This window comes from Ylistrum balloti, unplaced genomic scaffold (genome assembly GCF_031769215.1).
Source record: "Ylistrum balloti isolate Yb309-2 unplaced genomic scaffold, AGI_CSIRO_Ybal_v1 Utg369634, whole genome shotgun sequence".
Classification (NCBI taxonomy): domain Eukaryota; kingdom Metazoa; phylum Mollusca; class Bivalvia; order Pectinida; family Pectinidae; genus Ylistrum; species Ylistrum balloti.
The window spans coordinates 60,011-87,032 of record NW_026781898.1 but is presented as its reverse complement, the minus strand read 5'-3'; the positions used below and the strand labels follow the sequence as shown (position 1 = coordinate 87,032).

Genomic DNA, 27,022 nt, shown 5'->3' with positions numbered 1-27,022 from the left:
AATTGTATACACGGTAACCGTTGGTGTGAGGAGGTAGGATGGAACGAGAGAGGAATGGAGGGAATAATCAAAGGGCATTGTATGTATTCTGGTTATCCAATCTGAATGCCAGATGTTATAAGGTCGCTTTGAACAAGAAATAAACGATTGAACAGACCTATTAACTAGAATGTTTAGATTGGTGTCAGGATCTAGATCTCCAAAGAGAACGGTGTTCTTCAGTAATTTCATTCGTCGAAGGATCGAAGCATTTCATTACGAGATCGATCGAAGTTTCCCAATATGAATAATGAACCTCCGAGCAATATCATCAATCCTTAAAGTCGTTCCAAAGAAGGTCTTTATAAATATCACATTTCAAAAAGCTGCAGCGATTTTATAGGTTTAAACCATTTGATGTTTTTATGACATTTGAGACAATAAGAGGTAGTAGAGATTTTAAAGATGATGGAACATTATTATAAGTATTACAGAACATGGGTAATTTTCTCTTCTGTAACACCTATCTGCTAATGATTGGCAGCTAAGCTCCCTGACTTCACTAGGGCTCGTACTTCACGCGCACGTTCACGGTACGGCCTCCAGAACAATATAGTATGCTGCCTTGTGGCTTAAGGTTTCTCTTTAGTGGTAAATACATGTTAGTCTAACCTCACGAAGTGGGTATTCGTGAGTTAAATTAATTATATAGTAATATGTCAACAACATGACATCACATTTGATAACTCGGTGTTCAAAGCATTCTGGGTTACAGTAAAGTGTAAAAAGTATAATTGTAAAAGAACGAAATGTCTAAACACAATGAAAATGTCGACCCAATATTCAAGTAATTCTTTTTTAATAACTGAATTGGCAACCATGCTCACGCAAGACAGGTTTTATTTCTTAAAAACATTAATATTAAAAGTGGTAAAAATTGAGTACTTATAAATATATAAAACGAAAACTTTTATACGCTGGGTATCGATTTCTCGATTTTTTTACTACTTTTTAAAATTAATATTTTTCTTTATATATAAATCGTCGTGTGCGATTATGATAAACTTATCTTCTGAAAAAAAAAGATGGATATTTTCACTGAGTTACTGCCCCTGTCAACAGGTATACGTCCCTGCTGTCAATAAGGAGAGTCCGAATCACCCACTGTCCGAACGCAGTCAATGTAAGAAAACTCTGCACTTTTTTTTAAAATTGAAATTATATATATATCAACTCGTCGTGTTTGAGTATGATGTGTTCAACTTCTAAATCAGATATTATTGGAATAATAGACAGTTTAATTAAGTAAGCCTTCTGTGATTAAAAAACGTCCGAACAGCCCGTCGCTGTCCGAACGCAAGCTGTGTTCGGTCTATACCGAGTTATCCCCCTTGGGTACTGATACCGCCACCGTACCTATTTAGTTGGGCGTCTCATCAACGTAAGTATTACCATTATATTAACCATACCACTTCCATGACGATATTACTGAAGTTTATCGGTGTTGAAGTTAAGTAAAGTATCAGTAGGCATTAGTATATATAAATCACAGAGAGAATATCTTACTGTACATTTAACACTGTAGCACCAACTGTTGTGTACGGATCGATTCGATCTGTAAGTAACGGTTTGTGACGATTTGTATTTTCACTTAACAGAATTTCTTATCTTATACCCATGAAAACGACTGTAACGTAGAAAGTATTTTGTAGTACCCATATTATTCTCTCGTATCTACTGTCAAAGAGTATGCAATTCAAGATTTTTGCGGAAACCCGTCTAAAAATATACACATTGGAAATAACATTAGCCAAAAATAGCACAAATGGAAATGCTAAATATAACTACACGCGAGACTACATGTGTAGATATAAATAAGGGGATTTCTAGATATAAAAATATGGTGGTATAAATGTAAAAGATTTCCAATGTTACATAAGATACAGAAATTCCCTGTCTTTTGTTTCTGTTTGATGCATACAGTTCTGTTAATTTAACCAGGGACGTATAATACAGATCTGTCCCTGATTTAACATTGGAAATATTCGTTCTACAGTTAAGATTTGCATTGATAATGAATATAAATTGACTTAAACCAGGGGGAACTAGCATATATATTACTTTCCAATGAATTATTGTAGAATAAAGTTATGGCAGATAAATGCAGGAAGCAAACCTCCACTGGAGTTCATCCAAAATCAAAGCGAGCACATCAACACCAAAAAGCAAAACCAGGGAAAGGTATACTCTTCATTCTAGTGACAACAATTCTTGTAGAGTTTATCCGAGCTGTCAATAAAACATTTTACGAAGAGGAAGAAAGTGAGGAGGTTTGTTTTGTCTCGAAATTGGCGACAACAAAGTTGTCAGTTAAACATGATATGAGCAATGCTTCAAAGTTACATTGGATGTTGAGTGATTTTCTCAAAAATATGTCATGTGAACATGGTTTGAAAAAAATTGCATCTGAGATGAATATTCAACCAGAAGTTTTGTTGTACACATACCCTGTGTATGGTCCCGGGGTTGGACCAGCTATTGACCTTTTCCTGTCACAGTCACCGGCTGATACACCTTCTTGCCAGGAGCTCATGACCAATGAGTACCTACGACTTTGTACCTTTCACAACTATCCAGCTTTCAAAAGAGTCAGCTGCTTACTATTGGCCAGGGCTGGATTCTATTACAATGGTAACCAAGATGAAGTCACATGCTATTCTTGTAATAAGAGTATCTCTGGATGGACCAATGCATCTAATCCATACTTGGTTCACAAGGAATATTCTCCAAACTGTAACCATATGCGCTCCATGTTTGACATCTCCCCAGCAGCATCTCGAAGTAGTGCAACAGGTGAGTCAATATTATTGAGCAGCATGAAAAGCATGTCAACATCAATGAGTATCGCGACAGTTTACTTGATATCAGGGGGAATGATGAGTCAATATGAGTACTGAGATCTGTGAGTGCAAAGTGACAGCTGTGAGTCTGAACCAGAGAGTGGTGAATGACAGATGTGATACATGTGTAGCATGGAAGTATGAATGGTGTGACATATATGTAAGTTAGCAATAGAGAGTACAGTTAATATTGTAAAGTAGTATTATAAAGTAAGTCAGGTAAGTAGCTTGACAACTGAATTAATTTGACTTAACTAGATAATTATGATGGAAGTAAATGTTGTCATGTTTCATGATAATTGAGTCTGTATCACAGAGTACTTAACAGATGAGTCAATATTGCTGGATACCAGATATGTAGCAGATGAGTTACTATCTTCATGAGCGACGAGTCATTATTATAGAATACTACAACAGATAAGTTAATATTGGTGGGTACCATGTAACAGATGAGTTACTGTCTTAATGAGAGACAAGTCATCATTGAAGAGTACCAGACAGATGAGTCAATATTGTAGGGTACCATGACTCTTGAATCAATACTACTGTGTACTATGAAAGGTTAGACAGTGTTTATAACATGACATATGAGTTAATATCAGACATTGTGTACCATGACTTGTGAGTCAATGACACTTAAAATCAAATATAAGTTAAAAAAATATATATATATTAAGTTTTACAGTGCAGGAAAGATGCTGGTTCTTATGGAAGGAATACTTGGAAAGACTGAACATAATCTAGTACTTCTAAAGCACTGCATTCTGTTTTGATGTTATATGACAATTGTAAGTTATAATTGTGTTGTTTCTGTTTTAGCAGTCATTTCTCATTTTGGCATCGTTTTCATGTAACTATTCTAGGAATGGTGTGTAACAGTATGTCAACTCAAGCAGCCACAGCAGCAGCAGCAGCATCTAATAGGTACATGGCATATTGATCTGCTTGTAACATAGTTGTGCTCTTGTGAACGTATTATGTAAATATATCCAAACACAACATTCTGTGGCATTTAAAACAGCAAAACAAATACACATATATTGAATTTCTCAAAGAAATATCTGTACTGGTCACTATATTTTTTCCTTTGGTATTGTGAGTTCAATATTGATATTATATTGATTTAGTGTATCACAGCATTGAGTCATTTGATCTCTTGTTACTAACTCACATAAAAGAAAATTTCTCAGGAGAGAGCTGTACTAAAATTTTCATTAATATTTTCTTACTTGCACAGGTATTTCTTTGTGATTTTTAGTACATTCATTCACTAGTACATTATCTATCATCATCGTCGTCATCCTCCTCCTCCTCCTCCTTTACTGGTATTCATTCATTCATTCATTATCATATTAACCAATATGCACTGCATTCATCAACTATGCTAGTAATTACATGTACACTCCTAATAGAGTTTCTTTGAATAAGTTACTATGGTTACAAATGTTGTTAAAGCTTGATGTTAGTAAAGCCAAGTCTCATCATAGACAAATGTCATTTTAATAAGGTGCCTGATTAATTCGGTTTCATGACAGATTAGGTACAACAAACATTTACATATACCAAACATGATTTTATGATTGGTGTTCACAGTGCAACAACAGCCAATACCAGCAGTACAGAGAGGAAATCTGACACTGGGTATAATACCGAGTCTGTAGGTGATGCTGGAGAGACGGCAGGTTTTAAGTTTGGTGGTTTAGTGCCTAAAGCAGACAGATCACTGACCTCCCATACTGATGAAACAAGATCATCTGTCTTCAGTGAAAGAAATAGCACAACCAGTAGTAACAACTCGTTGCTGCCTACCCAGAGTGCACAAAGCAACCTACCTAGTAGTAACAACTCTTTGCTGCCTACCCAGAGTGCACAAAGCAGCATACCTAGTAGTAACAACTCTTTGCTGCCTACCCAGAGTGCACAAAGCAGCATACCTAGTAGTAACAACTCTTTGCTGCCTACCCAGAGTGCACAAAGCAGCATACCTAGTAGTAACAACTCTTTGCTGCCTACCCAGAGTGCACAAAGCAACCTACCTAGTAGTAACAACTCTTTGCTGCCTACCCAGAGTGCACAAAGCAGCATACCTAGTAGTAACAACTCTTTGCTGCCTACCCAGAGTGCACAAAGCAGCATACCTAGTAGTAACAACTCTTTGCTGCCTACCCAGAGTGCACACAGCAGCCTACCTAGTAGTAACAACTCTTTGCGGCCTACCCAGAGTGCAAAAAGCAGCCTTTCCAGTAGCAACAAGAATTCTCTTTCGGGTCAAAGTCGGAGTAGCAGCATATCCAGCGGCGTTCAGGATACAGCTACGCCTGTGAACAATTTTAGTCAACCAACCAGCAGTCCTCTTGCAGTAGCTGCGCCAGTTGCTGGCTTCAGAGGAACAGCTGATCTACAGAGGTCAATAGCCTATTATCCTGATTATGTATTAGAAAATGACAGGCTGAAAACCTTTGAACGATGGCCGAGTGATATTAACCAGACACCAAAACAGATGGTTGTTAGTGGATTCTTTTATGCTGGTAAATCTTTTTTTATCCATCACTTTAACTGTATTATATTTTCACCTAAAATTGCATCTGAACATTTACTTAGCCAGGGGATTCAGTTGACTTTTGACATTTTGCAATTTTAGTTTAGAAATCAAATCATTTGAAGATAAAATAGGTTTTTGCTTTGAATATTACACATGTATTCATATTGCAGTTCATGGTCAGGTGATAAATGAAAATTGAGGGTTAGCTTTTCTACATTCGATACACTAATTTAGGTACAGGTATTGAGATAATCAGGCTTGTGTAGAAATTCATGAAGACTCTAGTTAAGAATTTTTTTTGAGTGTTTTACATTTCTATTCATGGTTTTCAAGAAGGAAGGGTGAAATCAAAATGGGCAACACATGAAAATAAGACGAGTAGGTCTGTATATAGTCAATTAACAAATTTAGAAGCTGCTTTTTTTTTTTGAAAAAGATGTTAAAATGTTTTTGTGGGAGAAAATGCAAATAAATTGCTGTACATAAAAAGAAAGTCAACTGATATCAAAGGTCAAATTCCAAAGGTCATTCTGTGGTGTTATCAATTAACAATAAAGAAGAAATTTCATGTGTTTTCTAGTTATCACATCAGTTAGCTGTTAGTTACAAAAGTCATTCTATATTCGCCTCATATTAAGTTAAAAGATATAAGGATGTACATCTATTTCATTATAACCTAAACTTTGTTTTGTTTCAGGTTATGAAGACTGTGTCCGCTGTTTTCAATGTGGAATCGGTAAGATATGATCAAGTATATACACTATAAATATCCTGTTTATCCAGAAATAGGTACATGCTTTGTAATAAGCCCACCCATGTCTATTGTAGGTCAGAAAAATGTAAACAAATGCTGTTTCCTTGTACCTGGATTGTATAACATGTCATTAATACTACATTATAAATCAACTCATTTTTGTGGCTTAATGTCATAAATAAACAAATATCAGGATATGTATAACATGGTCTGTATGATGTAAACAATATGTATAACATGGTCTGTATGATGTAAACAATACGTATTACATGGTCTGTACGATGTAAACAATATGTATAACATGGTCTGTACGATGTAAACAATACGTATTACATGGTCTGTACGATGTAAACAATATGTATAACATGGTCTGTACGATGTAAACAATACGTATCACATGGTCTGTACGATGTAAACAATACGTATAACATGGTCTGTACAATGTAAACAATATGTATAACATGGTCTGTACGATGTAAACAATACATATCACATGGTCTGTATGATGTAAACAATACGTATAACATGGTCTGTACGATGTAAACAATACGTATAACATGGTCTGTACGATGTAAACAATATGTATAGCATGGTCTGTACGATGTAAACAATACGTATAACATGGTCTGTATGATGTAAACAATACGTATCACATGGTCTGTATGATGTAAACAATATGTATAACATGGTCTGTACGATGTAAACAATATGTATAACATGGTCTGTACGATGTAAACAATACATATCACATGGTCTGTACGATGTAAACAATACGTATAACATGGTCTGTATGATGTAAACAATACATATCACATGGTCTGTATGATGTAAACAATATGTATAACATGGTCTGTACGATGTAAACAATATGTATAACATGGTCTGTACGATGTAAACAATACGTATCACATGGTCTGTATGATGTAAACAATATGTATAACATGGTCTGTATGATGTAAACAATATGTATAACATGGTCTGTATGATGTAAACAATACGTATTACATGGTCTGTACGATGTAAACAATATGTATAACATGGTCTGTACGATGTAAACAATACGTATTACATGGTCTGTACGATGTAAACAATATGTATAACATGGTCTGTACGATGTAAACAATACGTATCACATGGTCTGTACGATGTAAACAATACGTATAACATGGTCTGTACAATGTAAACAATATGTATAACATGGTCTGTACGATGTAAACAATACATATCACATGGTCTGTAAGATGTAAACAATACGTATAACATGGTACGACAATACGTATAACATGGTCTGTACGATGTAAACAATATGTATAGCATGGTCTGTACGATGTAAACAATACGTATAACATGGTCTGTATGATGTAAACAATACGTATCACATGGTCTGTATGATGTAAACAATATGTATAACATGGTCTGTACGATGTAAACAATATGTATAACATGGTCTGTACGATGTAAACAATACATATCACATGGTCTGTACGATGTAAACAATACGTATAACATGGTCTGTATGATGTAAACAATACGTATCACATGGTCTGTATGATGTAAACAATATGTATAACATGGTCTGTACGATGTAAACAATATGTATAACATGGTCTGTACGATGTAAACAATACATATCACATGGTCTGTACGATGTAAACAATACGTATAACATGGTCTGTACAATGTAAACAATATGTATAACATGGTCTGTACGATGTAAACAATACATATCACATGGTCTGTACGATGTAAACAATACGTATAACATGGTCTGTACGATGTAAACAATACGTATAACATGGTCTGTACGATGTAAACAATACGTATAACATGGTCTGTATGATGTAAACAATACGTATAACATGGTCTGTATGATGTAAACAATACGTATCACATGGTCTGTATGATGTAAACAATACGTATCACATAGTCGGTATGATGTAAACAATATGTATAACATGGTCTGTACAATGTAAACAATATGTATAACATGGTCTGTACGATGTAAACAATACATATCACATGGTCTGTACGATGTAAACAATACGTATAACATGGTCTGTACGATGTAAACAATACGTATAACATGGTCTGTACGATGTAAACAATACGTATCACATGGTCTGTACGATGTAAACAATACATATCACATGGTCTGTACGATGTAAACAATACATATCACATGGTCTGTACGATGTAAACAATATGTATAACATGGTCTGTACAATGTAAACAATATGTATCACATGCCAGCATTTAACATTTTACAAATTTTGAGGTAAAATGATAAATTTGTGACTAGTCTGGTAAGTCTCAAAGAAATGAAAACAAATGTAAGATGCTGCCACATCATTAGATACTTTTGCAAACATTCATGAAAACAACATTTAATTAGACTGATGCAAAATCGAAATTGGTAATCTCCCTTGATATCCTTCTCTGTTTGGTGATGTCACAATAAATACAATGCTAGGAAATCACGACATTAGCCAATCATACCTCTGCTAGGTTAAAATAGATATGTATATATACAAAAATTTATGCAATGGATTATTCATGTATTACACTGATAACGGAGACATCTTGAGATAAAATAATTTATATTGAAGAAGTCATCCCCGTATTATTGTTGTAGAATTCTAAGTAAACAAATTATAACAAGAGCATCATTCCAGGTCTGCGTAACTGGGAACCGCCAGATAATCCTCATGTAGAACATGCACGATGGTCTCCGAGATGTGCTTTCCTACTACAAGTAAAAGGCCAGGATTTTATAAACCTTGTTTTGGATGCTGTCGCTCAGCTTGAGAATAAAGTAAGTAAACCGTTACACCATTCTAATATATCCTCGTTGTAACTGTCTATGAGATAGTCAACTTTTCACAGAATTTGTTCATACTCATGAAATTTCTGGTTAGACGAGGACTGTAGTGGAAACTTTTCATTGATTTTCAGTTTGGACAAATATGTTTTTTCTAAGCACTTACCTCTTGTTCATTGTCATTTGTAGCGATTTTGCAAAAGACACATTAGTGAATTAAAATTATAAAATTAGGTAGAATAGGGCCAGATAATGAATTACCTGCATCATACAGCTGTTTTGTCCTTTGAAGACTTATAATTGATGTTGAAATGCATCACACTTTGATGCCTAAGGGCCTAAAGTGTTTAGGTAATTGAGGAAAATGTCAAAACAAATGTCACAATTTAGATGAGGAGTAGCATTAGCCTCATAATTAAAAAATCAATACCGGGGGGGTGGGGGAATAATTTTTAAAAAACAGCTGATCTTAAAAAGCTTAACATGACCAGTCATCCTGGTGGAACTATTTCAAATCAACTGGGCTTTTTTTTATGTTCACTAACTTGATTATAAAATAGACATCATTAAGTAGAACAGCTTATAACTATGTGTTTTGTCATTTGATAGCAATAATTCTGCATAATTTATACTGATCACATACGATGATACATTGTGATATTTATTCGTTAATTTTTTCACTATAGAAGAGAATGACATCAAGAATAAAATGTGTTAACAAAGATCTACACAATGTAAAGACTTCAGTGTAAAATATACAAGAGTCATATTGTAGGAATAATTCTAATGTTACTTTGTGTGTGAAATCTGTTTAGAAAAGAATGTCTGAAGCAATGCCGTCAAAAGATTCGGAGACCCGAACCTCCAACAATAACACAGTGGCCACAACATCTACAGCTCAACAGCAACAAAAAGCATCTGGATCCAGTCAAGGAAACACCACTCCCTCAATCACTCAAGGAACTCCAATGTCGTCACCGAATCCTACATCCACAACATCTCAATCCGGAACAGCTACATCTTCCTTTCCATCCCCAAAAGCTGCAGCTGCTGGAAAAAACAAAACTGGGGCTGAAACAGCTAGCACAAAACACAGCCTCAGTTTAGATAACATGAGCACCGATAAAGTTGCATCTAAAGCAAATCTAGACAAGACAAAAGGTATAGATATGCTGTCTTCTATTTTTTTTAAACAGATAAAATCTCATCTCTCCTGACATGCAAGCAAGATAATCATGGAGATTCTTATCAAAAATAGAAATCATGTTTAAAAAAATGTTTAAAGATTGTAGAAATCTTCATAAGATAAAGAGTACCTTCATGGTAATGTAGCCAAGAAAACATATAAATCATATCTCAAGATGAGAGATAAAGCTACCCTGGTAATCATGATATTGAATAAGAATTACACTGTTCATGGCCCTCAGACATCCTGTAGTCCACTTTACACTGTCAATGACCTAGGATGATGTCCTGAGACATTCTGTAGTCCTCTTTACACTGTCAATGACCTAGGATGATGTCCTCAGACATCCTGTAATCCACTTTATCTTTACACTGTCAATGACCTAGGATGATGTTCTCAGACATCCTGTAGTCCACTTTACACTGTCAATGACCTAGGATGATGTCCTGAGACATCCTGTAGTCCACTTTACACTGTCAATGACCTAGGATGATGTCCTGAGACATCCTGTAGTCCACTTTACACTGTCAATGACCTAGGATGATGTCCTCAGACATCCTGTAGTCCACTTTATCTTTACACTGTCAATGACCTAGGATGATGTCCTCAGACATCCTGTAGTCCACTTTACACTGTCAATGACCGAGGATGGTGTCCTCAGACATCCTGTAGTCCACTTTACACTGTCAATGACCCAGGATGATGTCCTGAGACATCCTGTAGTCCACTTTACACTGTCAATGACCTAGGATGATGCCCTCAGACATCCTGTAGTCCACTTTACACTGTCAAAGACCTAGGATGATGACCTCAGACATCCTGTAGTCCACTTTACACTGTCAGTGACCTAGTATGATGTCCTCAGACATCCTGTAGTCCACTTTACACTGTCAATGACCTAGGATGATGTCCTCAGACATCCTGTAGTCCACTTTATCTTTACACTGTCAATGACCTAGGATGATGTTCTGAGACATCCTGTAGTCCACTTTACACTGTCAATGACCTAGGATGATGCCCTCAGACATCCTGTAGTCCACTTTACACTGTCAATGACTTAGGATGATGTCCTCAGACATCCTGTAGTCCACTTTACACTGTCAATGACCTAGGATGATGTCCTCAGACATCCTGTAGTCCACTTTATCTTTACAATGTCAATGACCTAGGATGATGTCCTCAGACATCCTGTAGTCCACTTTACACTGTCAATGACCTAGGATGATGTCCTCAGACATCCTGTAGTCCACTTTACACTGTCAATGACCTAGGATGATGTCCTCAGACATCCTGTAGTCCACTTTACACTGTCAATGACCTAGGATGATGTCCTCAGACATCCTGTAGTCCACTTTACACTGTCAATGACCTAGGATGATGATCCTGTAGTCCACTTTACACTGTCAATGTCATAGGAAGATGTCCTGTGACATCCACAAGTCCACTTTAACTTTACACTGTCAATGACCTAGGATGATGTCCTCAGACATCCTGTAGTCCACTTTACACTGTCAATGACTGTGATGTCCTGACATCCTGTAGTCCACTTTACACTGTCAATGACCTAGGATGATGTCCTCAGACATCCTGTAGTCCACTTTACACTGTCAATGACTTAGGATGATGTCCTCAGACATCCTGTAGTCCACTTTACACTGTCAATGACCTAGGATGATGTCCTGAGACATCCTGTAGTCCACTTTACACTGTCAATGACCTAGGATGATGTCCTCAGACATCCTGTAGTCCACTTTACACTGTCAATGACCTAGGATGATGTCCTCAGACATCCTGTAGTCCACTTTACACTGTCAATGACCTAGGATGATGTCCTCAGACATCCTGTAGTCCACTTTACACTGTCAATGACCTAGGATGATGTCCTCAGACATCCTGTAGTCCACTTTACACTGTCAATGACCTAGGATGATGTCTGAGGACATCCTGTAGTCCACTTTATCTTTACACTGTCAATGACCTAGGATGATGTTCTCAGACATCCTGTAGTCCACTTTACACTGTCAATGACCTAGGATGATGTCCTGAGACATCCTGTAGTCCACTTTACACTGTCAATGACCTAGGATGATGTCCTGAGACATCCTGTAGTCCACTTTACACTGTCAATGACCTAGGATGATGTCTGAGGACATCCTGTAGTCCACTTTATCTTTACACTGTCAATGACCTAGGATGATGTTCTCAGACATCCTGTAGTCCACTTTACACTGTCAATGACCTAGGATGATGCCCTCAGACATCCTGTAGTCCACTTTACACTGTCAATGACCTAGGATGATGTCCTGAGACATCCTGTAGTCCACTTTACACTGTCAATGACCTAGGATGATGTCCTCAGACATCCTGTAGTCCACTTTACACTGTCAATGACCTAGGATGATGTCCTGAGACATCCTGTAGTCCACTTTATCTTTACACTGTCAATGACCTAGGATGATGTCCTCAGACATCCTGTAGTCCACTTTATCTTTACACTGTCAATGACCTAGGATGATGTCCTCAGACATCCTGTAGTCCACTTTACACTGTCAATGACCTAGGATGATGTCCTCAGACATCCTGTAGTCCACTTTACACTGTCAATGACCCAGGATGATGTCCTGAGACATCCTGTAGTCCACTTTACACTGTCAATGACCTAGGATGATGTCCTGAGACATCCTGTAGTCCACTTTACACTGTCAATGACCTAGGATGATGTCCTCATGTCCTCAGACATCCTGTAGTCCACTTTACACTGTCAATGACCTAGGATGATGTCCTCAGACATCCTGTAGTCCACTTTACACTGTCAATGACCTAGGATGATGTTCTCAGACATCCTGTAGTCCACTTTACACTGTCAATGACCTAGGATGATGTCCTCAGACATCCTGTAGTCCACTTTACACTGTCAATGACCTAGGATGATGTCCTCAGACATCCTGTAGTCCACTTTACACTGTCAATGACCTAGGATGATGTCCTCAGACATCCTGTAGTCCACTTTACACTGTCAATGACCTAGGATGATGTCCTGAGACATCCTGTAGTCCACTTTACACTGTCAATGACTGAGGATGATGTCCTCAGACATCCTGTAGTCCACTTTACACTGTCAATGACTGAGGATGATGTCCTGAGACATCCTGTAGTCCACTTTACACTGTCAATGACCTAGGATGATGCCCTCAGACATCCTGTAGTCCACTTTACACTGTCAATGACCTAGGATGATGTCCTGAGACATCCTGTAGTCCACTTTACACTGTCAATGACCTAGGATGATGTTCTCAGACATCCTGTAGTCCACTTTACACTGTCAATGACTGAAGATGATGTCCTCAGACATCCCGTAGTCCACTTTACACTGTCAATGACCTAGGATGATGTCCTCAGACATCCTGTAGTCCACTTTACACTGTCAATGACCCAGGATGATGTCCTGAGACATCCTGTAGTCCACTTTACACTGTCAATGACCTAGGATGATGTCCTCAGACATCCTGTAGTCCACTTTACACTGTCAATGACCTAGGATGATGTCCTCAGACATCCTGTAGTCCACTTTACACTGTCAATGACCTAGGATGATGCCCTCAGACATCCTGTAGTCCACTTTACACTGTCAATGACCTAGGATGATGTCCTCAGACATCCTGTAGTCCACTTTACACTGTCAATGACCCAGGATGATGTCCTGAGACATCCTGTAGTCCACTTTACACTGTCAATGACCTAGGATGATGCCCTGAGACATCCTGTAGTCCACTTTACACTGTCAATGACCTAGGTTGATGTCCTGAGACATCCTGTAGTCCACTTTACACTGTCAATGACCTAGGATGATGTCCTCAGACATCCTGTAGTCCACTTTACACTGTCAATGACCCAGGATGATGTCCTGAGACATCCTGTAGTCCACTTTACACTGTCAATGACCTAGGATGATGTCCTCAGACATCCTGTAGTGCACTTTATCTTGATCCTGTCATTTTAACAATAGACTTTAATGAATTATACAAGAATTGATTGTTCAGGTAGAAATCTTTTTAGTAAATATTTTTTTTGTTAATTTGTTTTCTGTTAAATTTTGTTTCAAAAGGTGTTGTCGATCTGATGGAATCTGATATGATCATTGGATTGATAAAAGAAGGATATGGCAAGGAAAATGTTAAAGCAGCAGTGAGATTTCTCATGGATACAAAAGGTAGCATCAATATACTGTATATATACAGCATTAATTAATTACCTGTACCAACATTCTATTAAATATGTTACATACACCAACAATATGTTACATATACCAACAATATGTTACCAACAATATGTTACCAACAATATGTTACATACACCAACAATATATTGTATTTACCAACAATATTTGATAGGTGTCAACAATATATCACCTTTGTCAACATTATATTATTGTGTATATTCATCCGTGGTATTGTACTCCTCACTTTTATTTTCTGATGATAAATATATTAACGTCCATGTTATCCAGGTTATATATGATGTATATATAAGACCAGTGGTCACTGGCCGAGGGTTCAACTACACTTGGAAGTGGTTGACAGTATATATAAGACCAGTGGTCACTGGCCGAGTGTTCCACTACACTTGGAAGTGGTTGACAGTATATATAAGACCAGTGGTCACTGGCCGAGGGTTCAACTACACTTGGAAGTGGTTGACAGTATATATAAGACCAGTGGTCACTGGCCGAGGGTTCCACTACACTTGGAAGTGGTTGACAGTATATATAAGACCAGTGGTCACTGGCCGAGGGTTCAACTACACTTGGAAGTGGTTGACAGTATATATAAGACCAGTGGTCACTGGCCGAGGGTTCCACTACACTTGGAAGTGGTTGACAGTATATATAAGACCAGTGGTCACTGGCCGAGTGTTCCACTACACTTGGAAGTGGTTGACAGTATATATAAGACCAGTGGTCACTGGCCGAGGGTTCCACTACACTTGGAAGTGGTTGACAGTATATATAAGACCAGTGGTCACTGGCCGAGGGTTCCACTACACTTGGAAGTGGTTGACAACGTAATTTGCCTATTTTTCAAATTTTTAAAATACACCTGCTGAAACGGAATTGCCATGAGTTACCTGTGTTGAATGTACAGCAGAAGAATTGACACAACACAGAGTACGCCGAAGAATGCCAGACAAGAGATGCTGGCATAGTTGCAGACTAAGTTGTTTCCAATTATTCCATATCGCCGAGGCAGTGGAGGCTGCATGTACCAGATGTGCAGGAGCATATAGTTAATACATGTGTATACATGTGTAAATAAAATTAATTCTTTATTGTACTTTTGCTGGACATTTATACTACCAGTATTCACATCTGTGGAGAAGAACTAGAGAAAAAAATGTTACAGTAGGCAATACTCAAAAAATATTACATAGGTGTATTCACTAGAGAGGGGACAATGGTCGCTGAGTAGGCAACACACACTCAGGCTGCTCTGATAATTTTGGTGGATTTATTGCTATTTTTGGAGGAGTTTTGAGTCCAAATTTGTCAGTCATTTGTATAAGTGTTTTCTAAGCACTTTGGTTGATTTGTTTTTTGAAATGACCTTTGGAATTTGAACATTTTGAAGGAAAATAATTTTTTTTTTTGTGAACATTAGTGTCAGTGAACTGTGCTCACCTGTAGTCACCAGTGTACCTGGTTTTACCTACCTGGGCTACATTCTTACTTTCCTACTTTGACGCCTAGTGTGCTTACCTGTACATACCTGAGCTATGTCTACTCACACTAAGATTAGCAGAACAGCAGGGGGCCCTTCAACTAGACAGAGTATATCGACTAATGTTGCAGTTGATGAAGATATCAGACAGGATAAGATAAAGATAAAGGAGCAGTTGGAGAATGTGGTGAAGAAAGCAGATTTGACAGCTTTATCTGCAGGATTAGTGAAATCCAAGGACATTGAGAAAATAGTGAGCTCTATAGTGGAATCTATTAGGAAAGATCTGGAGAGGGATTTAGGACAAAAGATTACTGAGAAAACTGCACAAATGAGACAGGAATTGGACGTAGTTAATGCACACAACCACAGGTTACAGGAATCACTTCAGGGTAAACAGAGGGAGATAGACGAGTTGAAGAAACAAAGTACACAGATGCAGAGAGAGGTAGAGAGGGTGCAAACTTCAGTTTTCAAAGAGATGGAAGAAGTTAAAAGGATGGCTCAAGATGGCATAAGGAAGGGAAACTACAATGAGCAATATAGCAGGAGAAATAACATAAAAGTGATGGATTTTAAGGAGAAGGAGAATGTGGATGATGAGAACAAGAGAGATTTGATGAAAGATTTCTGTGATGAGGTCAACAAAGTAATTAGCCATCCAATCCATCAAGATGACCTGGTGACAGTCCATAGAATTCCAGGGAGAGATACTAAGAGAGCTAGACCATTGGTGGTGAAGTTTGTAAAGAAAGAGGTTAGGAACAGTGTAATTAAACAGAGGAAAAACTTGATGGGGACCATGAAGCTGGTGGATGATTTGACCAAGGACAATGCAGGACTGATCAACAGACTGAAAAGTAACGAGCGTATTGAGAACGCTTGGTATTTCAATGGACGTGTTTTCGCAGTCTGTGATGGCGTCAGGAAGCCAGTGGACTTGTTCCAAAGTGTGAATGATGTTTTCAGAAGCAGATAGACACAAGTGCATTTTGTTTCTAATTTCATAATTGTGTATTTCAAATATGTGTGCAATTCCAAATTATTGTGAGTGATTATGTGTGGGATTTAAGAAACACCCTATTTTAAGGTAAGCATTTTTGTGTCCAAATTTCTGAAAACTTTGAAGTAATCTTTTTAATCTATTAACTGTTTGTGCATATATCTATTAGCTTATAGATTAATATTATAGTTCAGAATTATAAGTATCTCTGATTTTGAGCAAGTAGAAGTTTGAGTATGAGTGATCTCTGTAAGTAAATAAACTATACACATGTTACAATTTTGTATAGTTCAGAGCTTGAGAGTGGCCTACACATGTGTTTAGCTATGGTTGTTAACTTTTTAACTAGGTGGTGTAAGGGGATATGTGTTGTTTTGGGGGGAGGAGACAAGTTTGGTGTGTGCAGGGTCATCAGGGTAGGGTTAGGGGGCTGCCCTCTGGGTCAGCATTGTTGCTATGGGTAGTATAAAATGTCTTTCTATGAATGTAAGGGGTTTATATTCCGATACCACTGGTTTAAACGAAAAAAAGCAGAAAGTATCTGTTTACAAGAAACGCATTGTACAGGTGAAGTAGAAGCGTTATGGGAAAGGGAGTGGGGGTATAAATGTATATTCAGTAACTTCAATTCACGATCAGCTGGGGTAGCAATTTTGCTTCGAAATACGTTTGAATTTTCTATTCATGGTAGCAGAGTAGACAGAGTGGGTCGTTTCATCCTTTTAGATATATCAATGAACCAAAATAGATTAACAATAGGTTGTGTCTATGGTCCTAATCAGGATTCTCCTACTTTTTTTAATACATTTTTTAACACTTTGCAAGCTTTCAATAATTCATCAGTGCTATTATGTGGGGATTGGAACTCTGTTCAGGACAAGAATATGGATACATATAACATATTAAACATAAATAATCCAAAAGCACAAGAAGTAATTAGAGATATAATGGACAAATATGATTTGATTGATCCTTGGCGGCAGTTTTATCCTGAATTAAAATCTTTTACATGGAGGCAAAGAAATCCAGTTCGACAAAGTAGATTAGATTACTTTCTGACTTCTAATGATATCTATTCAAGAACCAAAGATTGCAAAATTATACCAGGTTATAGAACTGATCATTCATGTATTATTTTAGAAATAAATTTCAAAAATTCTGAAAAGGGTAAAGGGTATTGGAAACACAATACATCATTATTGAAGGATTTAACTTACATACAACAAGTAAGAGATTGCATTGAGGAAACCATTGAAGAATACTATAGTTCAGGGAATAAAGAAAGGCATGAAACATTAGAGTTAAGAATTAATGACCAATTATTTTTTGAAATTCTGAAAATGAAAATAAGGTCTATCACTATCTCATACTCAGTATCTAAAGCCAAAAATACTAGGAGGGAAGAAAACAGTCTAGAAACTGAAATATCTGTGTATTAGAAAATCAAATCAATGAGTCGCCCAACAGAGAACTATGTTTACAATACGAAAATAAAAAACAACAGTTGGAAAATATTAGGAAAACAAAGATAGAAGGATTAATAATTAGATCCAAAGCAAATTGGTATGAAAATGGAGAAAAGGCAACAAAATATTTTTGTGATTTAGAAAAAAGAAACTTTGTAAATAAATCTATAGTAGAGCTTATTGCAGATGACGGTAGAATTCTTGACAGTCCAAGGGATATAATTCAGGCTGAAGTTGATTTTTTCAAAAACCTTTATAGCTCTAGACAAGTAGACAATACTCATGTTGATAATTCTTATTTTTTAAGACATGAAATTAAATTAAATCAAACTGATAGGGATAGCTGTGAAGGAATTATAACTATAGATGAATTGTCAAAAGCTTTTATAAATTTTTCTGGAAAGATATAGGAATATTTTTATGCAGGTCAATTAATTATGCATACAGTACTGGTCACCTTTCGGAATTTCAGAGTCAAGGAGTTATCACATGTATTCCAAAGACAGAAAAAGATAGACGATATTTGAAAAATTGGAGACCAATATCACTCTTGAACATTGATTACAAAATAGCGTCTGCAGCAATAGCAAATAGAATCAAACAAGTACTTTCGAATATTATTAGTGAATCTCAAACTGGTTTTATTAAAGGTAGATTTATTGGAGATAATACTAGGCTATTGTATGATGTAATGCAATTTCTAGATGAAAAAAATCAGTCTGGGTTATTGTATCTTTTGGACTTTGAGAAAGCTTTCGATTCTGTAGAATGGAATTTTATTGATAAAGCTTTGGAATCTTTTAACTTTGGTTTATCTTTACGTAAATGGTTCAAGACTTTGTATAATGATTCAAAAAGTTGTATTATTAATAACGGTCATATATCGCCTTTCTTCAGTCTCGAACGTGGCTGCCGCCAAGGGGACCCATTATCACCGTATATTTTTATTATTGTTGTTGAACTATTAGCACTATCATTGAAATCAGACAATGGTATCAAAGGTTTGGTAATATCTGGGAAAGATTTTTTACTTGGGCAATACGCAGATGATGCTTATCTCCTCTTAGATGGATCCAGCCATTCTCTTTCTACTGCTGTACACATTTTAGAAGATTTTGCTATTTTATCAGGGTTAAAGGTTAATTTACAAAAGTCAAGCTTATATTGGATTGGGAGTAAGAAATTTTCAGAAGACAGAATATGCCCAGAATTGAATTTGAAATGGTCAACAGACAAATTTAAGTTACTTGGTGTAACTTTTTCTCTTAATATTCAGGATATGGAAAAGATAAATTTTGATAGTAAATTGCACCAAATAAATAAAATTTTCAGACTCTGGTCGTGTCGTGATCTCACCTTAATAGGTCGAATAACTATTGCAAAGACTCTTATTATACCAAAATTTGTACACTTATTCACCTGTTTACCAAACACTTCTAGCCTGTTCATAAATAAACTCAATCAGAGTATTTACAATTTTGTGTGGAATTATAAAAGTGAAAAGATCAAACGAGATATATTAATTGCTAGCTTAGAAGATGGAGGACTGAATATGACACATTTGGCTTCTTTTATTAAATATTTAAAGGTTAAATGGATAAAAAGAGTTTATGGAGAATTCAATGCATCATGGAAATCACTACTTAATGAAATCTTTCCTGTTGATATTGATATCTCATTTGATCTTGACAGAGTAAAACTGAGAGAAATTGGAAAAAATGTAAAAAAATCAATTTTGGCAGGTTGTATGTTTTGCATTATCTGAAATTCAATTTGAAGCAACAACTATTCAGGAATATTTGGGCAAGAGTTTGATAAATTTAGTTCCATACAAGAAAATAAAAAAGGCCGTTCTCTGGAGTCAGCATGGGCTGAAAAGCATTAGTGATCTTTATGAAAATGGGGTACTTAAAAACTACGTTGAATTCTCTGATGTACCATCGTTTGATTTTATTGAGCATTTGTCTTTAGTTAATAAGTTGGAAAGAAAGTGGAAGTTAGAATTAAGACAAGAAGTAGAAAATGCTAACACTATCACTCCTATTAAAGGAAAGGACATCATTTCTTCAATTATGATTGAAAAGAATTTAAAGTGTGTGTATAAAATGTTCATTGAAAAGATAGTTATTAAGCCATTAAGATGTCAAGTAAAATGGGCAACAAAAATTAATTTTAACGAAAATATTAGTTGGGGTGATGTATACACTAGTTGTTTTAAATGTACAAAAGAGACCAAACTTCAAGCATTTCAATATAAAATTTGTCACAAAATACTTCCTACAAACTATATCTTATTCAAAATGAAAATAGCATCCAATGAACTTTGTACTTTCTGTGAAAGAGAACCAGAAACAGTGGAACACATCTTCACCCAGTGTTATTTCACAATCCGACTAATTGAGGAATTTACTGCCTGGTATGTACAGTACAATAATCTACATATATATACATCGTTTAGAGAAGTAGATATTTTGTTTGGAAAACCTGAATTCGGACTCTGTTTGAATCATTTAATACTATTGTTAAAACAACACATTTACTCTTGTCGAGTTAAAGAGTGCATACCTAACTTTGAAATTTGTAAAATTTTATTCAAAAAGACAATGAAAACTGAAAAGTGGGTTAGTATAAAGAATAATAGATTAGCGGAATTTCAACAAAAATGGGGATGTTTTGAAAATGCGTTGGACATATAAAAATACTTAACGTTGCTATATATATTCCCCTTTTTTATATTGTAAGATCATTAGTAACAAAACACATATCAAGAGTGATGTTTCAGTTGGGTAAGGCCCTCTGACAATGCCCCGGGGTACCCTTTTGCACACAATGTCACTCTTTTTTCTTGGGGGAGGGGTGGGGGGAATCCTGTAAATGTGAATTGTGTACATGTGGTAACAGTGAGAATGGTGAGAGGTGTACAGTTATGTTTAGATTTAGCTTATTGTTAGCAGTCGTAATGTTGAATGTAAGGAATGTTAGTATGAACATTTAAGACTAACAGTATGTGTGTAGGTGTGTGTACATGTATTTCATAGTCTGGAATATGAGAAGTCTGAATGATGTGTGAAAGTATGAGAGCCCTCCTGTGTGAGGACACATTTGTAATCTTATGTATGTCTCGTCTTAGTCAATAAAATGTTTGAAAAAAAAAGGTGTATTCACTGAATAGCTAGGTAATCTTGTAATAAAACTATATCTCTATTTTATATACTTCTTTCCTGTACCAGGTGTTGATTTGTCCAGATGGAGGGATGTAATATTACAGTGTTGTTGTTTTTGACAGCTGCCGATGAGATCACTAAAGAGATGGTGCGTAATGTCATAAGGAAGAACACAGCAGCAAGAACTAAACAGTTTGGTAATGTTATTTTTTATACCTCCACTTAGGGATAAAGGGAGCTGTATAGTTTTTACTTTGTATGTGTGGTTGTGTCCATGATGACCTGATTTACAAGGTATCTCCAGAATCCTAGGACAAATTTGGTTCATATTCACACCACAGCATCAGCACCCCACCATGATCTACACTTAAATAGATTTTGGAGGTCATTGGTCAAGGTTGAAGTCAAAATTCACCCTTGACCTATTTTGAAACGAGAACATTATGTACAAGATATCTCAATAGACTGACCTCAAAATAGATTTAGATCATAAGAAGATGATGGGGTGGTTTGGGAAGAATGACTTTGTGTGCCCCAGCTCAGTTTTATTTCATTGAAATGGTAATTTATTGCATGAAATACAATAGTTGATAATGATAATAAAAGAAAAGACATTGTTGATGAAAAATGAATTCTTATTTTATTGCGGTCATAATTGCAGCGACGTTTTCACATGTACAGCTAGAACACAATATTTACAGCCATTGAGCCTGAAAGCATTGGTGAAAATCTTGTTCCTATTTACAAAAAAAATCATTTAAATACTTCATCACAGTAAAAAAGAAAACATTATTGTGAGTTCTACTAGCGCTAATGGTGACAAAAAAAAAAAAAAAAAACAAGAAAAAACATGCATATGAAATTAGAAAAATAAAGAGAGAGAATAATAGAAAAAAATATCATACCACAAACACAATTGTATGTTGTGAAAAAATATATGAAGTGCAAGCATTTTCACATGGTACCAACAATTTCCTTGTTGTAAGAGTGATAGACATAATAAATTACTAGTTATAACGATGAGGAACTCTTTAGAAATGAAGGCAATTTTTGACATGTCACTAGGGCATCATGACCGTTGATATCAAACTAGCAGTTATTACTGGTCAACAATCTTAACAATATTATTTCTTCTTAATCTGTGTCAGATTTCACTTGTAAATATTTCTATAAATAGGGATTTAGGATGATGATCTCGGATCAGCTAAGTACCAAGCATAAAACTAAATTGCCAATGAATGTTTTTTTAGTTCAATTTGTAATTTGTAATGTGATTGATTTCACACTGTTGTTTGTCCGATTGGAAGGTCTTATTGTGGATGGAAACCAGAGTACTGGTGGAAAACCCATATGATTGCACAGGTGACCCCCATACATTTTCATATCTGTTGTAGGAATTGAACCCCATATGGCTAGCTGAATTAAAGTCGAGTGCCTTACTGGAAGTCCAACAGTTTATCGATGATAGATATCTTTTTATCTTCAGAGCAGGAGATTAAGAAAAAAGGAAAGCTGCACTTATTCATGATCACGATAATTCCTATTCCCAGTGTAACCCTGGTAAAATACTAGCCGTAATATACCACTCGGCTAGAGAGAACTTCTCTTTAGCTTGATTAGTTGAGCTTCAGGCTAGTAAGTCAGGCGTCCGGGTTTGATTCCTAGCGAATGCATTGAAATTAACAATGACCTCTGTTACATGGGTACTGCAGGTCGATGTGTATCCTTGTTACCACCGTATAGCAGGTTGAACACTATCAAATTTGAAGGTTGTTCTAGGCAATGGTGAGAAAAACTTGTGTTTAATTATGAACTTGTTTCTATTCAAGCAACAAACTTTCACGACAACCGCTTTCAATGGATGTTATCTCAGCCTGGCAAACTAAAGTGAAACCGACATGTTTCAATTTCTTAATTTTCTTTTTATATAGGGAACTGAATTTTAAATACTATATATAATTAAATGATTATATCAAACTTATTAATGATGATGACACAAAATTAAATGTTGTGCTGTATTTGTCAAGACATTTGCTACAATCGTGCTTAGAAATCAGACACTTTTTGACATCATCCAGCGTTTTTGTTTTTGCAAACTTTTAGTGATAAAATAAAATAAGGTAAGTATAAGGGAAAAAAATCATTTGTTTAATGTTTATTAGGTCCTGATAAGGTTGGGCTTTTCTGCACATATTTACCTAGAATTGCTAATGCAGTTCATGAAATGTGTAGAGAAACACATTGTTGTTATGGCCTGTTAAATGTTGAAACAAAATCCTGTGAAGATTCACACAAGTACCAGCCCTACATTGATTATGATAACAGGTAAATTGTAATATTAAGATTTTCTCCACTTAGGTGTAATACTTGTTTGAAAAACTGTTGTAATGTGTATACTATGCGTAGGGTGTGTTTTCTAAAACCAATGATGTGATGTATATATGATTACGGGTATGTATCTTTATCTTATTCTTCTGTTTCTTTTTTGAAGGCTTGTCTGGAGGTGGTAAAACAAAAGAACCACTAAGTAAGTCTGTCCATCCTTCTGTGTAGTGAATTTTTCTACTTTCAGTTGATTCAGGGGGGAAGAGTATATTGTACTTGCCTCCATCTGCTAATCCTGCTTCTGTTTCAATTTTTGGGTGGTTTTCACTTTATATGTAACTGTTTCAGTAATGTTTCAGTACGGTCAAAGATCACGAATATCTGTAATTAGAAAATGTATGGATTTATCAAAAGTTTTCCTTGGTCATATCAGTAAAATGTCTTCAGTTCTTCCTTACCAAATCTTATTGCTTGGGATTGTTGTATATTATATCCATCAAACATTTTGATTTCATATTATGGTACCGTGTTGTTTGTCCATCTGCCTGTCAATCCATCTATTTAAAAAGAGTTGTGCAGCCTTTATCTGCAAAATTATTTGTGCTAAATAGTAGATGGAAAATACCTGCATGAGTGACACAGTTCATATCGGGTAAACTATTGAGTGTCACTCGCATTGTTTGGTACTTGATCAAGTGAAACAGCAAGAGCTGTTAGGTTGCAGATTCTGCATTTGACCCATATTTCATGCTTCAATGACGTGCTCCCAAACTTTTAGTGTTAATATGAATATGACTTGTTACTTGTAACTGCATTAATTTCTCAGTATATTTGAAAATCTCCATTTGCTGTACTAGAATCTGATATAAAAAAAAAGTCTTTGAGGAGGGACATTGATGATGCAGTCTCCTAACTGTTTATTGATTAAGGTTGACATGTTTCAGAGAATGCTTGATCAATCAAGAAATCTCCAACAAATTAATAGAGATAATTACATATATCCTGGGGTACCACTTCCTGGTGACTGGGTCGAGTGTATCTTTTGACCCCCATCTCACTTTGGTTTTATCTTTACAGGTGAAGAACTTAAGCACATCAAAAGAGAGAATAGAGAGATGAGGGATAGAACGGTGTGCAAAATTTGCTTGGAAGATGAGGTGTCCATAGCTTTTATTCCATGTGGTCATTTAGTGGCCTGCAGCAATTGTGCACATGCGCTCACGAAATGTGCTGTGTGTCGTAAACCCATCTCCAATAAAATCCTCACTAATATGGATGTATAAACTCTTCAGCTTTTATGGCTACATGAACATCTACTAATAATGTTTCAATCATTGTCTTTTTTAGCCCACCATCATCAGATGGTGGGGTATTCAAATCGCCCTGCGTCCATGGTCTGTCGTCCGTCCGTCCGTAAACAATTCTTGTTACCGCTATTTCTGGAAAAGTACTGGATGGAACTTCTCAAATTTCATATGCAGGTTCCCCTTGGTCCCTAGTTGTGCATTGTACCTTTTTTGGATTAATTCGAATTCAAGATGGCCGACAGGTGGCCATCTTGGATTTTGGAAGTAAAAGTTTGTTACCGCTATTTATGGAAAAGTACTGGATGGATCTTTCTCACATTTCATATGCAGTTTCCCCTTGGTCCCTAGTTGTGCATTGTTCCTTTTTTGGATTGATTCGAATTCAATATGGCCGACAGGTGGCCATCTTGGTTTTTGGATGTAAAAGTTTGTTACTGCTATTTCTTGGAAAGTACGGGATGGATCTTTCTCAAATTTCATATGCAGGTTCCCCTAGGTCCCTAGTTGTGCATTGTATCTTTTTTGGATTGATTCGAATTCAAGATGGCCGACAGGTGGCCATCTTGGATTTTGGAAGTAAAAGTTTGTTACTGCTATTTCTTGGAAAGTACTGGATGGATCTTTCTCAAATTTCATGTGCAGTTTCCCCTTGGTCCCTAGTTGTGCATTGTATCTTTTTTTGACTGATTCGAATTCAAGATGGCCGACAGGTGGCCATCTTGGATTTTGGAAGTAAAAGTTTGTTACTGCTATTTCTTGGAAAGTACTGGATGGATCTTTCTCAAATTTCATGTGCAGTTTCCCCTTGGTCCCTAGTTGTGCATTGTATCTTTTTTTGACTGATTCGAATTCAAGATGGCCGACAGGTGGCCATCTTGGATTTTGGATGTAGAAGTTTGTTACTGCTATTTCTTGGAAAGTACTGGATGGATCTTTCTCAATTTTCACATGCAGGTTCACTTTGGTTCCTAGTTGTGCATTATACCTTTTTGGACTGATCCGAAATCAAGATGGCTGACAGGTAAAAGTTTGTTACTGCTATTTCTTGGAAAGTACTGGATGGATCTTTCTGATATTTCATAGATATTGGTTTCCCTTGGTCCCTAGTTGGGCATTGTACCTTTTTTGGACTGATTTGAAATCAAGGTGGCCCACAGGCAGCCATCTTGGATGTCGTCAGTAATACAGCACAAACATATTGTCCATTATCCACCTGTAACTGACTGCTATCTAATAATACTTTGGGATCTTTTTCAAATGATATTTGCTAATAGGTGCTTAATAAAAATATCTTGTGCCATCATTGAGTACATTCAATGAAGACCAGTTCATGAACATTTACAACAACTGAAGCAAACAAACAAAAATAAACAAATATTCAAGAACTGAAAACAGATCCTCAAATGGTGGGCGCCAAGATCCCTCTGGGATCTCTTGTTAGTTCATGCTAATGCACCAAAGCTAATGTTATGTGCATTGTCTGTTAATCTGACATTAACACCTGATGAGGGTTTTATTTTTAAAAGATGCCCTATAGGTCTGTTCCCTAAGTTAAGACCAATAACGTTTGTCCTTCGCATCAGTATACATCATGTAGCACTTGATCATGTATTAACTATCATTATTATCATTATTGTCATCATAATTATGAAAATTAAAATGTGTCCATTTTTTTCATATCAATATATTAACACTCTTTCAATCAGCGTATCAGGCGGCCTCATCACGTATTTATAGATATATACCTGTGCGGTGTTAAATAATGAATTTGTGTACTATGATAGAGGAATGTTGTATAAACATTGAACTATTGATTCTTAAAACTAAAAGATGGCGAAATATTTAAATAAATATTATAAAACAT

At 36.2% G+C, this 27,022-nt stretch overlaps 1 protein-coding gene across 1 annotated transcript; it reads left to right on the top strand.

The window, feature by feature from the left end:
- Window positions 1-1,388: 1,388 nt before the first annotated feature.
- Window positions 1,389-27,022, top strand: LOC132552894 (baculoviral IAP repeat-containing protein 2-like). Its single transcript, XM_060217093.1, has 11 exons — window positions 1,389-1,420; window positions 2,121-2,832; window positions 3,743-3,803; window positions 4,473-5,407; window positions 6,119-6,157; window positions 8,848-8,987; window positions 9,809-10,154; window positions 14,285-14,389; window positions 21,649-21,723; window positions 24,018-24,053; window positions 24,929-27,022. Exons 2-11 carry the CDS (start codon window positions 2,130-2,132, stop codon window positions 25,132-25,134), a joined length of 2,646 nt encoding a protein of 881 aa, XP_060073076.1. The 5' UTR covers window positions 1,389-1,420; window positions 2,121-2,129; the 3' UTR covers window positions 25,135-27,022.

Bases quoted from the DNA above. Each gene is read 5' to 3' on its own strand.
- LOC132552894 (XM_060217093.1), top strand. From the start codon at position 2,130: ATGGCAGATAAATGCAGGAAGCAAACCTCCACTGGAGTTCATCCAAAA. The intron at 5,408-6,118 runs GTAAATCTTTTT...GTTTTGTTTCAG, and splicing joins TAGTGGATTCTTTTATGCTG to GTTATGAAGACTGTGTCCGC. The intron at 10,155-14,284 runs GTATAGATATGC...TTGTTTCAAAAG, and splicing joins AAATCTAGACAAGACAAAAG to GTGTTGTCGATCTGATGGAA.